The sequence below is a fragment of the Mustela erminea genome, chromosome 11 (assembly GCF_009829155.1).
Source record: "Mustela erminea isolate mMusErm1 chromosome 11, mMusErm1.Pri, whole genome shotgun sequence".
NCBI lineage: Eukaryota > Metazoa > Chordata > Mammalia > Carnivora > Mustelidae > Mustela > Mustela erminea.
In genome coordinates this window covers 14,744,967-14,763,386 of record NC_045624.1, presented here as the reverse complement: position 1 = coordinate 14,763,386, position 18,420 = coordinate 14,744,967, and the positions used below count along the sequence as shown (strand labels likewise).

At 43.4% G+C, this 18,420-nt stretch overlaps 1 protein-coding gene across 1 annotated transcript in view; it reads right to left on the bottom strand.

Moving 5' to 3' along the window:
* Window positions 1-18,420, bottom strand: part of KIAA1549 (KIAA1549 ortholog) — a 133,501-nt gene that overhangs the window by 59,858 nt on the left and 55,223 nt on the right. The window contains exons 3-8 of the mRNA XM_032305851.1: window positions 15,894-15,982; window positions 14,479-14,656; window positions 13,407-13,537; window positions 11,098-11,281; window positions 9,831-9,890; window positions 8,259-8,407 (exon numbers count right to left, since the gene is read on the bottom strand). Coding sequence (XP_032161742.1) covers window positions 8,259-8,407; window positions 9,831-9,890; window positions 11,098-11,281; window positions 13,407-13,537; window positions 14,479-14,656; window positions 15,894-15,982 — 791 coding nt within the window. The remainder of the gene's footprint in view (window positions 1-8,258; window positions 8,408-9,830; window positions 9,891-11,097; window positions 11,282-13,406; window positions 13,538-14,478; window positions 14,657-15,893; window positions 15,983-18,420) is intronic.

Below are 18,420 nucleotides of genomic sequence, written 5' to 3'. Positions count from 1 at the left end.
CAAACACATGGAAATTAAACAGCACACTCCTGAAAATACCATTAGACCAAAGAACAAATTGAAAAGGAAATTTTAAATATATCGAGACAAATGAAAACAGAAATACAACATACCAAAATTTATGGGATATACCAAAAGCAGTTATAAGAGGGAAGTTTATAGCTATAAATGCATACATTAAGAAAAACGAGATTTCAAGTAAAAAACCTAGGCATCTAAGAGACTCAGTCAGTTAAGCATCCAACTCTTGATTTCAGTTCAGGTCACGATCTCAGGGTTGTGGGATTGAGCCCCACATCAGGCTCCATACTCAGTCGTGAGCCTTGAGATTCTCTCTCACCCTCTGACCCTCCCTCCTCTAGTCTGCTCATAGTACACGCTCTCACTCCCTCTCTGAAATAAACAAATAAATATTTAAAAACAAAAAACAAAAAAATAACTTTTACACCTCAAGGACCTACGAAAAAAAGGAAAAACCTAAGTCCAAGGTTAGCAGAAGGGAGAAAATAATAAAGATCAGAGCAGAAATTAATAAAATCGATAACAGGAAAAATTACCAAAACTAAGCATTGGCTCTTTGAAAAGAAGCAAAATTGATAAATCTTCAGCTAGACCAAAGAAAGAACAAAGAAAAAGGAGGACTCAAATGAAAGTTATAAATGAAAGAGGAGACACTACAACAGGTAACAGAAACATAAAGGATCATAAAAGAATACTTTCAATAATTACACAACAACAAAATGGATAACCCAGGAGCAATGGATAAATTCCTGGAACATACAACCTACTGAGACTGAATCAGGAAGAAACAGAAAATGTGAACAGACCAGTAAGAATTATGAGGGCTGGGGACGCCTGGGTGGCTCAGTGGGTTAAAGCCTCTGCTTTTGGCTCAGGTCATGATCCCAGGGTCCTGGAATCGAGTCCCACATCAGGCTCTCTGCTCAGCAGGGAGCCTGCTTCCTCCTCTCTCTGACTGCCTCTCTGCCTACTTGTAATCTCTGTCTGTCAAATAAATAAATAAAATCTTAAAAAAAAAAAAAAAAGAATTAAGAAGGCTGAATCAGTAATCAAAAACTTCCCCCCAAAAAAACCAGGACCAGATGGTTTCACTGACGAATTCTACAAAACATTCAAAGAATTAATACTAATCCTTCTCAAAAGTTTCCAAAACAATAAAGAGAAGAGAACATTCCCAAACTCATTTTATGAGACCAATATTACCATGATACCAAAGTCTACTAAGGATACTACAAAAACAAAAACAAACAAACAAACAAACAAAAAAACACCCTACAGGGCAATATCTCTTACGAATTGGATGCAAAAATTCTCAACAAAATACGAGCAAACCAAATGCAAGAGTACATTCAAAAGATCATGCAACATGGGGCTCCTGGGTGGCTCAGTTGGTTAAGCACCTGAACCTTGGTTTTGGCTCAGGTCATGATCTCAGGGTTGTAAGATCAAGCCCCACATCAGACTCCAGGCTCAGCACAGAGTCTGCTCAGGATTCTTTTTCTCTCCCTCTCCCTCTGCTCCTTCCATCACTTGCACTCATGTTCTCTCTTGCACACACTCTCTCACTCTCTAAAAAAATTAGTAAAATCATAAAAAAAAAAAAAATCGTGCACTATGATCAAGTGGGATTCATCCTTGAAATGCAAGGATGGTTCAACAAGTCAATCAGTAAGTTTGATATATCACATTGATAAATAAAAGATAAAAATCATACGATCATCTAAACAGATATAGGAAAAGTATTTGACAAAATTCAATTTCCACTCAAGATATAAACCAGCAACAAACTGAGTGTGGAAGGAACATATTTCCACATAGGAAAGGCCATATATAACAAACCCAGAGCTAAAACTGAAAGTTTTTCCTATATAATCAGAAACAAGGGGTGCCTGGGTGGCTCAGTCATAAAGCGTCTGCCTTCAGTTCAGGTCATGATTCCTGGGTGCTGAGATCGAGCCCCACGTCAGGCTTCCTGCTCAGGAGGAAGCCTGCTTCTCCCTCTCCCACTCCACCAGCTTGTGTGCTGTCTCTATCACTGTGTTTCTCCCTCTCTCTGTCAAATAAATAAATAAATAAATAATAAATAAATAGAATTGGGGGGATATAAATAAATAAATCAGAAATAAGAAAAGAGTGCCCACTCTCAGCACTCCTATTCAATACAATACTATCCTAGCCAGTGCAATCAGACAAGAAAAAAAAAAAAAAGGCATCCAAAGCAGAAAGGAAGATGTAAAATCTGTCACTATTTGCAAGATGACATGATATTATACATAGAAAACCCAAAACACTCCACCTTCAGTAAAGTTACAGAATACAAAATTAATATATTAAAAAATCTGTTGTGTTTGCGGGTGTGTGTGTGTGTGTGTGTGTTTAAAGATTTTTATTTATTTATTTGACAGAGAAAGAGAGAGAGATCACAAGTAGGCAGAGACAGCGGGGAAGCAGGCTCCCCACTGAGCAGAGAGCCTGATGAGAGACTCGATCCCAGGACTCTGAGATCATGATCCGAGCTGGAGGTAGAGACTTAACCCACTGAGCCACACAGGCACCCGTGTGTGTGTGTGTGTGTGTGTCTGTGTGTGTGTGTGTGTGTGTGTTTTAAGATTTTATTTATTTATTTGACAGATAGAGATCACAAGGAGACAGAGAGGCAGGCAGAGAGAGAGAGAGGGAAGCAGGCTCCCTGTTGAGCAGAGAGCCCGATGCGGGACTCGATCCCAGGACCCTGAGATCATGACCTGAGCTGAAGGCAGAGGCTTTAACCCACTGAGCCACCCAGGTGCCCGTGTGTGTGTTTTTTAAGTAGATTCCATGCCAAGTGTGGAGCCCATTGCAGAACTTGAACACATGACCTTGAGATCAAGACCTGAGCTGAAATCAAGAGTCCAATACCCAACCAACTGAGCCACCCAGGTGCCCTTATGTTTTCTCTATAATAATAATGAAGATTTTGAAAAAGAAATAAAATAGTACCATTCACAACAGCATCAAAAATAATAAAATACCTAGGTATAAATTTAACCAAGGAATTAGAAGATCTGTACACTAAAAACTATAAGACACTGATGAAAGAAATTGAAGACACAAATAAATGGAAAGATACTTTGTGTTCATGAACTGGAAGAATTTGTTAAAATGTCCATATTATCTTGGGGCGCCTAGGTGGCTGAGTCGGTCAAGCATCTGTCTTTGGCTCAGGTCATGATACCAGGGTCCTGGGATCAAGCCCCACGTTGGCCTCCCTGCTCAGCAGCAAGTCTATTTCTCCCTTTCCCTCTGCCCCTCTGCCTGCTTGTGCATTCTCTCTCTCTCTCAAATAAAATCTTTTTTTTAAAATGTACATACTACCCAAAGCCATCTACAGACGCCACCTCTGTAGCCATCTAAATTCTAATGGCATTTTAGAAATAGAAAAAATAATCCTAATATTCATATGGAATCACATAAGACCCTGGTAACAAAGGAGCCAAGAATACTCAATGGGAAAAAGCCTCTTCAATAAATGGTGATAGGAAAACTGCATGTGCACAACCAAAAAAATTAAACTGGGTCCCTATCTTATATCACTCACAAAAAATAACTCCAGGGGCACCTGGGTGGCTCAGTCAGTTGAGCATCTGCCTTCCGCTCAGGTCATGATCCCACGGTCCTGGGGTGGAGGCCTGCATTGGGCTCTGCTCAGGGGGGAGCCTGCTTCCTCCTCTCTTTCTGCCTGCCTCTCTGCCTACTTGTGATCTCTGTTTGTCAAACAAATAAATAAAAATCTTTAAAAAAAATAAAAATAACTCCAATGGAAAGTTTTAAATGTAAGACCTGAAACTATAAAACTCCTAAAAGAAAACATAAGGGAAAGGCTCCTTGACGTTGGTCTTGGCAATGACTTTCTAGATATAACACTCAAAGCACAAGCATAAAAAAGAGCAAAAATTAACAAGCAGACTGTATCAAACTTAAAAGCTTCTGCATAGCAAAAGAAAGACTCAATGAAATGAAAAGACAACATATGGAAAGGGAGAAAATATGCAACAAATCATATATCTGATACGAGATTAATATCCAAAATATATAAGGAACTCATACAACTCGATAGCAAACAAACAAATAAAAACACACCCAAACTCTTTGATTTAAAAATGGGCACAAGATCTGAATTTTTCCAAAAAATACACACAGCCAACAGGTATATAAAAAGGTCAAAATCACTAATCATCAGAGAAAAGTAAACCAAAGCCACAATGAGGTATCACGTCACACCTGATAGAATGGCTATCCTCAGAAGACAAGAGATGGGTGCTGGTAAGAAGGTGGGGAAAGGGGGCCCTTGTGCATGGTTGGTGGGAATATAAATTGGTGCCGGCATTGTGGAAAACAGTATGAACTTTCCTCAAATAATTTTAAATGGAACTTCCATGTGATCCAGGAATCCCACTTCTGGGTATACACCGAAAGGAAGTAAAATCCACTATCTGAAAAGATATCTGTACTCCCCCAGCCCTGCCCCTGCTCACTGCGGCATTATTTACAACAACCAAGACATGGAAGTGACCTAAGTGTCCATCCATGGACAAACGGAAAAAGAAGATGTGATGTGATATGCACACACATGTGCACACACACACACACACATACAAACACGCGCGCGCAGTATCATTGGGTCATAAGAAAGAAGGAAATCCTGCCATTTGCAACCACATAGACCTGGAGGGCATTATGCAAACCGAAATAAGGCAAAGAAAGACAATCACTGTATGCTCTTGCTTATTTGTGTTATCTAAAAAAGCCAAACTCATAAAAATAGAGAGTAGAGAGTAGTTGCCAGGGACAGGAGTCGGGAGAAATGGGTGATGGTGGCCAAAGGGTATGAACTTCCAGCTGTAAGATGAGTAAGTTCCAGGGGTCTAATGCATAGCATAGGGCCATAGTTAACAATACTGTTTTATGTATACTTGAGAGGTGCTGAATATAGATCTTAAAAATTCTCACCACAACCAAAAAAATTCTTACCACATCCAAAAAATAGTCATGGATGTGTTAATTAATGTTATTGTGCCAGTCACTCTGCAATATATACATATATCAAATCATCAATTGCACACTTTAAACCTATATGGTATCATATCAAGTATCTTTCAATGGAGCTAGAAAGTTGTACACAAATTCACAATCACCTAGTCAAATAGTGCTTTGATTTGTCTCAGAACTGATCTCCCTCTGGTGCCCTCTCATATTAGGACTTCAGAATCTGGGATCCTTGCTGTATCACAGTTTTACATAAATACATGTTTCTATTTTGTTGCTGTTTCTCTAATAATATGCAACAATTTTACTGCCCCTTGAGACTCCAGCAAAATGCAGGACTAATGTCAACAATGAGTCCAAGCCCTCTATTTTGCATAAGCAATTTGAATTTTTGGTCTCTACATTTGCCATTGGCAAAACGCAGCTGCTACTTTTCTAGCCACGTGTACAGAATTGTAATACGGCCCTGCGTTCTGGACACGGCTGCGGGACTCCTTCTTCCCCACTGGAAACTTCTGGCAAATCAACAACTTCATGATTTCACTGTGAATGCCTTCTTCCAGATAATTTTAAAAGATCCTTAACAAACAGGTCCAAACTCTCATCCCTGGGGAATCTGTTCTCCAGGGGAGAAGGACTCATCTATCCTGCCCTTTGTTTGCTATGTCTAGGCTCATTCCCTGACCACTTCTACTCCCTAACCACCTACTCGCTCCCCAAACTGGGCGGTAATGATTAATTTTTTATTAGCCCTGAGAATGGAATACTACCGAAGGACTATGTGAATGTTTACTACACTGAAAAAGTTTTGATACCTTTTAGAAATAGTTTCACCTGGCAGTAACCAAGTTCCAGTGTATTGGGGTATATAATTAAAGATTCTATAAACTCATCCAATCTAAAAGCAACAGTCAGTAAAATCTAATTCTAGATCCTTTCTAGATGACTTCTTATCAGATTTATATCTGGAATCCATACAACCATAGTAGGATGGAGTCATTATTTTGGGCAACGTTTTCAATTTCATTTTTAAAAATTATTTTCTGATTCAAATCACATGTTCACTGTACAAATTACATGCTCATTGGAGAAATTCTGAAAACACACAAAATGTGTAAAAAAAAAAAAGATGAAAATCACCTGAAGTTCAGTCAACCAAAGAAAATTACTATAAACACTGTGGCATACTTCCATTATTTTTTTCATAGGTTTCATATCAATATTCGGATGACAGCGCATGCATTCTTTGGTAATCTTTGTTCACCATATAACTCAATAATTTATTAATTTATGTATTTTGAGAGCGAGAGAGAGTGAGTGGGGTAGGGGGCCAGGAAGGGAAGGGCAGAAGGAGAGGGAGAGAGAGAATCTGAAGCAGGCTCCACATTGAGTGTGGAGTGGGGCTTCATTTCTCCACCCTGAGATCAAGACCTGAGCTAAAATCACGAGTCGGATGCTTAACCCAATAAGCCACCCAGGTACTCCTCAATAGTTTGGTTTTTTTTTTAAATGACAATGGCCACCTAACATTCCAACATACAAAGATTCACTATAATTTATTTACTCATTCTCCAACTGCTGGTCATTGAGGTTGCTCTCATGTTTTCCCTTTTACAGATGATATTTCAATGAAGAGTCCTGAACTGTTGCACATGAATCCTTGTCTACGTCTCCACATTGGGTTACCCTAAGGGGGGGGAAGATGCGGGGCGCAGTCCCAGTGCAATCCGTCAGGTGGCACCGCTGGCTGGGGGTGGCTTGGTTCACTTCCACAGACCTCACACTCCTACCTGAGGGAAGTTGCACAACTAACATAGCGCTTCGTTAGGTAGTTTAATGAGGTCTCTGTTTTATGTGCATAAATTCGCCTCCACCAAGACCTTGAACTCTACGAAGCCAGAGCTGCTAAATAAGGCAAGGCTTTTACAAGTCACTTTAATTTCTTCTTTGTTTAATGTTTATTTAATGTTATTCACAATTTTTCATTAGTTTTTTAAAATTTCTCTATACTCGACTATAGCTGGCAAAGGAACGACTGTGGGAGAGGGAATCCAAAGCAATGCTGACGGGGAAAACTTGGTAAGAGGGTCACAGGACAATGCCACCAGCTCAAGGCAAACTCTCGCCACCCCCACCCAAGTCAGATGCACACCTTTCCCTTTGATGCCCCTGCACCCCCAGGTTTCACCAGCTTTCCTGTCTCTGCGACGCCTTAACTTTAAAGATTTTTTATTTTTATTTATTTGTCAGAGAGAGAGCACACAGGCAGGCAGAGTGGCAAGCAGAGGCAGAGGGAGTAGCAGGCTCCCAACTGTGCGGGGAGTCTGATGTGGGACCTGATCCCAGGACATTGGGATCACGACGTGAGCCGAAGGCAGCCGCTCAACCGACTGAGCCATCCAGGCGTCCCTCAATGCCTTAACTTTAAATATCCCGTTTTCCTAGCTCTAGAGATCAGCAGTCAATAAAGAAAAACATCCAAAACATCAGAATTCGCATTGAGATGGGAATAAATTACAGCCCCAATCTCCAGCGCTCTGTGTGCACTTGCATTTCTGATGGGTCACTTTTGGATTCAAATGGATCTGTTTTCCGTGGCCTTCCTGCTAGTTTACAAAATGGACTATAGGGTGACGGATGGTAACTAGACTTCTTGCGATGGTCGTTTTGGGGTGTATGCAAATATCAAATCATTTTCTCGTCCATCTGAAACTAACATAATGTCACATACCAATTTTATCCCAATTGAACCAACAGCAACAAAGTGGAGATAGTTGGGTAACATGAAACCACCTGCACTGGCTTGAGGCAAAGAGGATCAAGTGCTCAAGGGAGGACACAAAATTCTCCTCTCTCCGATCCCTTAAGGTCTCTTGCAGAGGGATGATTTATAGCTATGATGCGATTAATAATACTTACCACTGCATTAAATTGACTACGTTTTTGGTGATTAAAAACTACTCCAAAAAACAAGGTCATGTTGATGGCATGGCAACCCAGTGACACAATTTTCTTGCCGTGCTCCCCACGGGTCTACGTGTCTAGACTCTAGTCGAACTGAAATGCTACCACGCTCACTTGCTACCAGATAGAGTCCTCCGTCCCCATTAGAATTTTCTCATAGCATCTTCCATTTGCGTGGAAATTCCGTGTGTTTTTAGACAAATCTCTGCCCCCTCCTTCCTTCCTCCCTTGGCCTTCTTAAGGAGTACCTGCACCACGCTGTTCCCGGCAGCGACGGTGGCCCTTCTCCACATCCGCCTCCGCGTGGACACCTCGCTGAGCAGCTGGGCCAGCTTGCGTTCCATCTCGGCCTGAAACACTTCATTCTGGAGCTGCTTCTCCACGACGCCCAGGAGAACTACATTTACAAAATGAAACACACACAGGCCCCGAAACAAGTTAGCAAATGAGCACATGCGGAGGACAAATTAACATAGGATTCCTATCACGTGCCCATGCCTCGAGAGGAGATCCTAGGAAGAGAAAATGAACATGAACAGGGTCCTGGGGAGCCAGGAAGTGCTGCTCAAGGGTCTTATTTACAGTTCCAAGCTCTTACACGGACTGGTGGCCAGAAGTCCCAGGAACTCAGCAGCATAGAAGCTTTGGAGCTGAGAACTCCCATACATGGGCAAACATTTTATCCATCCTTATTTCAAAACTTCTGGGGGCGCCTGGGTGGCTCAGTGGGTTAAAGCCCCTGCCTTCGGCTCAGGTCATGATCCCAGGGTTCTGGGATCGAGCCCCACATCGGGCTCTCTGCTCAGCGGGGAGCTGCTTCCTCCAATCTCTCTCTCTGCCTGCCTCTCTGCCTACTTGTAATCTCTGTCTGTCAAATAAATAAGTAAAAATCTAAAAAAAAAAAAAAAACCTTCTGGAAATGCTCTAGTTCATATCTCGTCTAGTCTCAAGACTTAGATGCACAAACTCACCCCAGATAAGGGTGCCTGTCTGAAAAATATCTGCTGTAAACAAGATTATCAAACAGATAATGGGCTTGTCAGCATACGGTGGAAGGAAAGACCCGTGGGCTTTGCAGCCAGAACCGGCTCAAATCCGCCCAGAGATAGACAAGGGACGAGTCTCCTAAGTGCTAGGAAAATGATCTGGAAAATGGGGCCACTGCACCATGCAAAGAAGTGGAGCCTTTGCACGGGATGTGAAGCAAGGAGGACCGACAGGGTCTGAGACACCACAATTGGTGACCGTCACCACAGCACACGATTCTCTCCATGACCAGCTAGTTACTGTGCCGCTCACACACTGGGCACATAGTGAGGGTGTCACTATCTCTTGGACTTTGGTTACCCAGTTAGAAAGCCTTTATCTGCAATGCCATAGCTATAAATATCTGACCCAGGCCCACAAGACTTTTTAAAAAACCTTATTTGCTCACCAAGCTATCTTATTCGTCCTCATAAAACCAAACAAATAAGCCTTTTTAGAAAAAAAAAAAACACACACACACACAGAGAAAGAGATCCTTGCTTTGGAACTCTATCCTGTTTTGGATCAGAAGACTGTCAATTCTTGTTAGACCTTCCCCTGAACTTGATGTATGAATTTTAAAGAAAGCCAATCCTTTTTGTGCCATAACTCAGCGGGACATATTCCCACAGCTGAATCTGAATTCCCTTCTCATTCATTCTTTGCCAAGAATTTAAGGGACATGGCGCCCTGAATTTAGGACTCAGACGCACGAAAGTTGACATCACACTCAGTACACCTGCACAGACTTTTTATTCTTACAGCTGCCAAAGCATTATGTAAGTCCAACATACCTGTTCTCACCCAGGAGGATTTCAACAACTGAGATAAGTTCAGCTGTGGGTACTGGAAGGCTATAAAAGGGAAAGGAGGGAAATCCGTAAGAACAAGTTTGCACGCATCAGAAAGGTAAGTCTAGGGAGTACCCGCTAAGTCACAGTACTTTGCCTTTCCACAGTATTTCACCTTTAGTGCAAAACGTGTTAGAACAAAATGCCAGGCTGGTGTGAAGGCGAGGACCACGGGCAGTTTCTGAGCACAGGAGTCTCCAGGAGAAAGGCAGAGAAGGAGAAGTGAAAGGCTGGCTCGAGTGACCCAGTGGGACACCGCTTCACACAGAGCCCACCCACCCACATGATCCCTGGAAATTTCATTGTTCCAGAGCAATGAGATTTCACACTGTGTTCGCTGGGACCCCAGGATTTCCCAGCAATGACTCCAGGTAAAGTGACCCTATGTCCTGGCTTACCCGGGACAGACCCAGGCTACCCGCACTGTCATCCTTACTCTTTTACCCATACCTGCACAGCACATAACGAACGGCGCAATTTGTAAAGAACAATTTCTATCCCTGCCTACTTTTGCATCTGACAAGTTACCCTTTTTAATTTAATTAACCACACACGAAAACACATAAAAGTCTTTGGACCATTTGGCTGTTCCATTTTTGTAAAGGAATTTGATGCATTTTTTGGCCTGACTTCAACCCTCAAATCTACTGTTTTTTGAAGTAAATGTTTACCCCACCCCCAGCCCGCTCCATGTGCACCGTGATTCTAATTGCTTCAGCCAGGAAGAAAGGTTTTGTTTGTTTTCATCTATTATTCTTTTCTTAGTTTTGTGCGTCCATGCTGCAAAACTTACTCTTTTTGGTGTACGGCTTTATGGCTTTTGACAAATACACAAAGTTGCATAACCGTCACCACATCAAAGATACAGAACAGGCTCATCAACCCCCAAAAGTTGCCTTCTGCTACTCTTCCGCAGTCTAGCCTGCTCCCACCCGTCACCCCTGGCAACCACGGGTCTGTTTTTTCTGCCTCTGGTTTTACCCTCCCCAGAACGGGTGCAGTCTTTACTAATGCCCTGTACTCTCAAAGGACAATAATAAAGCAAGGCCCATGGGTGAGGAGGGCTCGGGAGGCCCAGCCGGAATGGACTCTGAGAAGCTCTGACTTTATCTGATTTACACTCTGGACTTCAGCCAAATATTTCAAAAGAGGTCCAGCAATGAAAACACTTGTGGCCGCTTTCCCAGCGTTTGGTGAGAGCCATACTCACGTTCTGCGATCTGGAGCACGGGGTACCCCAGGTAGAAACTGAACTCCACCACGCTCAAGTTCCTGAGCAGCTGGCTCACTTCTGTCCCATTCAAAAACCCCCGCGTGCCTTTGACCGCAAAAATGATATTGACCGGGCCCCGCCGAGGGGCCAGCCTTGAAGCACCCATGGTGATATTCAGGATCTAAAGAGAAGGAAGGTGGGATCAGCCTCCAAAAGAAAGCGAAACACTGAGGAAAAGCTGCTGGTTTCTCCCTTACACTTTCTCTCACTGATTTTTTTTTTTTTTTTTTTAAGGAGAGAACATTTTTTTCAAAGGAACAAACCAGCTCCACAACCTGGTTCCCGTTTGCAATACTTAAAATTCTCGGTTTACTGAAAATGTTTTTCACATGAAGCGATGAACCAAACACATGTATGCACGGTCCCTCCCCACCCCACCCACACCAAATCCCACTGAAATAACAAGAAGCTGAACAAAGGGGAGTAAATCCACAAGAGCTCGGAGAATGGAAGAAAATCAGAGATTCTGTCAAATTCCTGGAAGATGGAGACAGGATGGGATCGTAATGATATAAACCAGAACGGAGGGAACAGAGACCCAAATCATAGCCAGGCCTGGAGCGCAGGAGCAGAGAGCCGGGAGGGCTCTGCAGGAACCAACCCCAGAGGAGGCCATGAACAGCAATCAGTACAGTTATTCAAAGCCCACGTACCAAAGAGCTGAGCTGACTTTCTCCCTCCTTCTTCCTTCCTCATGGCCACGGGCAGGCCAACAAAGAGGGGCTGGTGCAGCCACACGGGCCCCCTGACCAGCCCAAAGAACAGCTCCATAAGGAAAAGGAGCTCCTGGTCAGAGCAGGCTACAAGGCTGTGGGTTTGGCCACTAGGAAGGAGGGTAGAGACTCCTACCCACCAGAGCACACGAGAGACAGAGAAGGGAAGAAAACGAAAGAAAAGGCAGCTTTGCTGTGAAGCGTTCCATCCCCCGAAATCCTTGTCCTGCACTGGGGCAGGGGTTCCAGTCCGCCCCACCAACTTCATCCCCTGCCTGGGACCCAATGCTCCAGGGAGTCCTCCCATCGGGAGACAGGGCGATGTGGCTACAGACGCCACAGCTGAAGGGGTGAGCTGCCAAAATTAACAACCTGCTTCTTCACTCCTCATGGCGACTAACCAACAGTGTCCAGATAGTTTATGGAAAACTAGGAGCCCTCGCGCCAAGGACCAAGATCAACACAGAACAATGGCTTCGGAGAAAACATAAGATGGGAACCGGAAGGCAACTTTTTAAACAAATGCTCGTTGATATCCTCAGAGACTTTCAAGGTGATATCGCATCACCAGTCAAGATAATCCTGCGTCTTTGCAGGAGAAATGAGAAAAGAGCCAAGAACAACAGAAAAAGGACAGTTGAAAGCAAAGTCAGCAGAGGGACTGAGAAACACGATGGACACAGCTGAAGACGAAATTAATGACTCAGGGAACAAAGTTTAGCACATGTGCAGGGGCGCCTGGGTGGCTCAGTGGGTTAAGGCTCTGCCTTCAGCTCAGGTCATGATCTCAGGGTCTTGGGATCGAGCTCCACGTTGGGCTCTCTGCTCACCGGGGAGCCTGCTTCCCCCTCTCTGCCTGCCTCCCTGCCTACTTGTGATCTCTTTCTCTGTCAAATAAATAAACAAAACCTTAAAAAATAAATAAATAGTGTGCAAAAATGGGGAATTTAAAAAGAGATGGTATTACAAGAAAACATACGAATTACGAAAGGTGGCTCCAGGTACACAAAAATCTATTTGCTATAAAATCTAGAAAGAGAGAACAAAGAATACAGAGAAAAAATATCAAAGAAATATAACAACATCAGTGATTTCCATACAATACACACAAAACCTGTTCATCTAGAGTGGCTAGATTCTGTTTTGTAGAATGAAACACTACATTTCGTGGAACCCCATAACACGAAATACCAGTGTGCTGAGGCACTCCCCCCATTTTGGGGGGGGAGGGCGGAGTTAGGTTGATACTGTTCCTTCCTAGAACATTCCTGTGTTTCTGGCATATGCTCATCTCTGTCCAGCTCACCACATCTGAGCTCCGTGGTTATCCTGCTGCTCTGTAATCTTCAAGTACTTGCCTATTCACGCCCGTGAACTCCGTGCCCCAGAAAGAGATCAACCCTGATTCACGTGAACTGAATTTCTTCCATGAGATGAAATGAGGAAGAGTTAATTGTGCCCTCAACAAGACTGTGAAACAAGTTCCTCTTCAAAGGGCAAAGCTCCTTGTTCTGCATTCAGTGCTATTCTCACCTGCACGGTGAAGTTATGCGTCCCCTGGTGGTGTTTTCTCACTTCAGAAAGAGCTATCATCAGGCCCTTCTCGATGTGCTGGGTGAAGTTGCAGAAGCCGGTATCCACACTCTGAGGCACAAACTGAAGAACTAAGAGAAGGACAGCAGTCACAAGCCCATGAACCAGGTGCTGGCTTAGGGCTGAGGACGAGGAGGTGAAAAATACTATCTAACTCCGAGAACGCTCCCCCCAGCACAGGATTAAGTATGGAGAAGGAGCAGTTAGCAGCCTCCCAGCAGGGAAACATACAAGGCAAACTGGCACCAAATGGATACATGCAAGTGAAGGTGACTTGTATCACTGAAAATGAAAAAAGGTAACAGCGGGAGCACCAAAAGATGCAACTGACAGAAACATTTCAAGTGGGAAGAGTGAACACACTCTCAATTCCTCAAAAAGCACGGTGGGGGCTGAGGGGCCGCCTGGGTGGCCCAGTGGGTTAAGCCTCTGCCTTCAGCTCAGGTCATGATCTCAGGGTCCTATGGGGCTCTCTGCTCACCGGGGAGCCGCTTCCCCCTCTCTCTCTGCCTGCCTCTCTGCCTACTTGTGATCTCTCTGTGTCAATAAATAAATAAAATCTGAAAAAAAAAAAAAAAAGAAACACACTGTGGGGGACAGACAGAACAATGGGAAAATGTCAATGGGAAAAAGAACAATGGGTAATTTTTCAGGCGTGGATATGTGTGTGAGAGTGTATTTAATAAGCTTCATCTCTTGGAGGCACGGGCTGAAATATTTATGGGTGGGCTGACATGATACCATATCAAAATAACGTGGGAGGAGGGCACGTAGGTGTCACAAGACAGACTCGGAGGTGAAAATTGTTGGAGCCATACGATGACTACGTAGGGGCTCATTCAAGTATTCTGTGCAATTTTGTATATGCTACAAGTTTTCTGTAATGATAAAGGCTTTTTAAAAATTTAAGTTAATTTTTTTAAAATCCTCCCCCAATGTTTTAATGACGTAAAAAATAAAAATGAAATTTTATATACAAATCAATCAAAACAACTATGCTCAGTTTTCTCACCCGTGTGAACTTGGAACCTGGACTCTGGCACAAGGAAGGAAGGTTTCACAGCCAGGATTAAAGGAGTCTGGTCACGGACAAGTTTACTGTTTATAAGTACATTTATCACTGATATTGCTGTGTAAACGAAAGGTCCAGATGTGACCAAGAAAGTGAAGTCAGCGAACAGTTCATAAACCTATTAAAATTAAAAAACACAAAAGACAGCAATTATCAAATTGAGAGGACTGTAACTCAAAATTAAAGGAATTTGCATGAAGTAGAAAAACAACAGAGCAAGTGAGGTGAAAAATAAACAGGTAGCTCTAAATGAAGAGGGAGGGCTGCAGAGACAATCCATTTTATTTTAGTTATCCCTTTTTATCCCTTTTGCAGATCTGCCTGCCTTCTCAAAAACAGCACAGAAGGGACGCCTGGGTGGCTCAGTTGGTTAAGCAGCTGCCTTCGGCTCAGGTCATGATCCCAGCGTCCTGGGATCGAGTCCCACATTGGGCTCCTTGCTCAGCGGGGAGCCTGCTTCTCCCTCTGCCTCTGCCTGCCATTCTGTCTGCCTGTGCTCGCTCTCTCCCCTTCTCTCTCTGATAAATAAATAAAATCTTTAAAAAAAAAAAAACAGCACAGAATAACAAGAGCAAAGGCAGCAAGAAACAACAGCTGATAATAAGAACTGAGTAATGAATAATGGGGAATTCAATGTCGTTGTGTCTAAGCCACATGTAGAGGAATACTTAATCTGCTGAGTAGGGCTGTCCAAAAGAAATCCATGAGCCCCCATATGCAATTTTTAAAATCTCTAGTAGCCACATTAATTTTACTTAACCCAAGACATCTGAAACAGCATTTCAACATGTGGTCGATGTAAAAAAATTATTAATGAGATCGTTGACATTTCTTTTTTCATGCGGCCCTTGAAATCCTATGTCAGTGTTACACTCACAGCACATCTCAATTCAGACAAGCCCCTTTCATGTGCTTGGCAGCCACATGTGGGCCTAGAGCGGGGCTTTCTGACCTCATCTGGGAGAGGAGGAAGGAGGCATTTGTCCACTGAAAAACATACAGAAATCAATCTCTAGCCCACTGAGTGTACAGAAATGTGCATAAGCACTCACTCTAAAATATAATTAAAATTCAAATCCAAGTCCTTTCTTACAAATCAAAGGAAGCAAAATCATCACATCATCATGCCCAACTCTGGTTTTAGAGCCTTTTTGTTCCAATTCTGCCAACACACCCCTCCAGTGCGCTACACCTGGCCTACGGTGGGATCAGGGCTTCCCTGACGAAGTGACGTTTGAGCAGCTATCCCAGAACGAGCAGGCGTTCACCAAGAGGAGGAAGGAGGAGAGGAGAGAGCGAGCGTTCTAGAACCATGACAGGCCTTCAGCCTGAGCTCCCGCGCCACAGGAACCCACCTTGAGCTCCACTGCACGGTTGAAGTGAATCCTCAGGACTTCTTTGATGGCCGTGATGATGTACTCGTGCACGGCTCTCCTGGCCAGCACTGCAAACCAAAGCCAACCACCAAACGCAGTTTAGTTTCATTACGAATAAGTGGACTGCACATTTCTGGGCCCCAAGGCAGTGCTCAGCCGAACTGTGACACCAGCTCTGAAAATCATTTTGTAAAATCAGGCCCAGACTACGAAAGAACAGAGGAACAGCAGTAGATCTGGACATTCCTGGGTTTTTGTTTTTTTTTTTTCCTCTTGGCTATGCCCCTGACGGTAAAACACCAAGTTTTAACTCTCAGCCATAATATTTTAAAAGGCTTTAAGATGTTACTCGGCAACACTAGATGACATCTTCCCCTATAAAATGAGGTCTCCTACCACAATTTTTCAATGCAATAAGGGAAGGGTTTTCACCACTAATAACAGGGCAGAAAAGATTTTCACAATCCTCGTGTATTAAAATTTTATGTAGGAAGTAAAATATTTCTTGTGACAAAGTCTAGCTATATTTAACCCTCCTTCCACATCTGAGAAATTCTATTTTAAAATGTGTAATGAGAGAGCCTCTTTCTCGGTATTTAGTAAACATGTCCTGCTGCTCCCCTTTCTTTTCCCTATTATTTTTTTCTTTTCTCTTCCAAGATCTCAGAAGTTAAACTTGGGGAAGGGAGAGACAGAATGGAGAATCAGAGACAGAAAAACCCAAAAGAGGAAAGGAGGAAGCACACATTGTAAGTAGCCCCATCTAAAGGGAGAACCAGCCACATACTACTCTCAATAGTCCGCACGGCCCACCATGAAAACCTACACCTTTTCTAGTTAATCTGAGTAAGACCTAAACTGTAACATCAGGATATGAGCACAAGGGTCTTTGGGGGAAAAGAGTCATCAGCAATAACTATCTTTTTCTCTACGTATCTGGTATGGACCAGGAGAGGCAAGAGACCCCTGCCAAGGAGGCCAGGGTCAGGCAGGTCCTGGGTGGGAGCACAGCCTCACCCCTTAGAGGATCCACAGGGTGAAGGGTTCTCCAAACAGCCCGCCACAGATCGACGGAGGGCTCTTACTTTCATGATACGGCTCCATAAAAAGAACCCTTTCAGAGGACAAGAGATCAACCCAACCCTCTCTGATAATTCTTAAAAATAAACCACGGCCAAATCCAAATGAAAATTCTAAATGAGGTGATTCTTCCTATGGCTCAAAGATAACCACTGAAAGCAAAAGACAGCATTCCTGTCCACTTAAAAATACAATGTAACAGTAGGGTTACTTATGTACAACTCCACATACTTAACAACTGAAATGTACTTTTACAGAGGGTGAATTTTACCCTAAAATTTGCAAATACACGGATCTCTAACAAAGGACACCAAATTCATTAAATGTATATCCTCTGCGACAGTTAATCAATGCTGTATCTATCTGATATTCCTAGAGATACTTCTAAAAATGGTTTCTAATTATTCGTAGAAAAATGTGGAAAGACGCATTATACCTCCAAGTATCACAAATGTCACGAAATCCAAGAAATAAAGAAGCTTTCAGTAGTTCTTTTAATAAGCTTCTTGTAACTGACCACTTCGTAGTTACTATGTAGTAATTTTATAGAAAGGGAGAAAAGTATCGGATGCACCAGAGACGCTTCTCCCTCCTCTGGACTGCTGTTATATCACAGACAAAAGTTCACCACTTCCCCCAGCCTCATCCCATTATACTGTTGTTGGGCTGTCCGACCTCTCCACCTGTGTGCACACCTTCCACCAGGAGGACCCTTCCCTCCACCTCCAGACAACAGCCCTCTCGAGTGTGTACCTCCAATTCAATCCTTCCAAACCCATCCCTCATCATCCCAAAAGTCGCTCTTAGAGAACTCTCTCTCAACCATTCTCACCACAGCTCCCAAGAAAACATATCTTGTGTTTACCCTACTAGAATCTAAGTTCCTTGAAGGTCAGATCTGTGTCCTTCATCTAGATAACCCTTAGACCTTCTAAAGGGACCTGCACATACTGAGTGCTCCATAATTATTTGTCAAATGAATTGATAAATGGTTCCTTATTTAGGGGAGGGAGGGAGTTCGGAGAGCAAAGGCTTCAGCTTCTCTGCACCAGCTCAGAGAGGGGAGGCACCACCACGATGGGCAGAGGATGCATGGCCTACCTCACAGCACGACCTTCTTTTTCCTCAACTTACCTTTCCCTGTTCTTCTCCTTCTCTACTCCAGTCCATTCCTCCTTTACTTCTACCATCTTCTGTCTCCCTCCTCCATTTCTACCTTCCATTCCCACCAAAATCAACACAACAGAGCCAGGCTTGCAGATGCGTATGATACTGCATTCAAGTACATTACCAGGTCGTAAGACTTAACACGCAGCCTGTCATTCCTGATGAAGAACAAGCTGGAGAACCCGGCACAGCAGGCCACGGTCACTGGACCTATACAGACATGACGTCAAACACACTCTCATTTCATTAGACTAAAGCA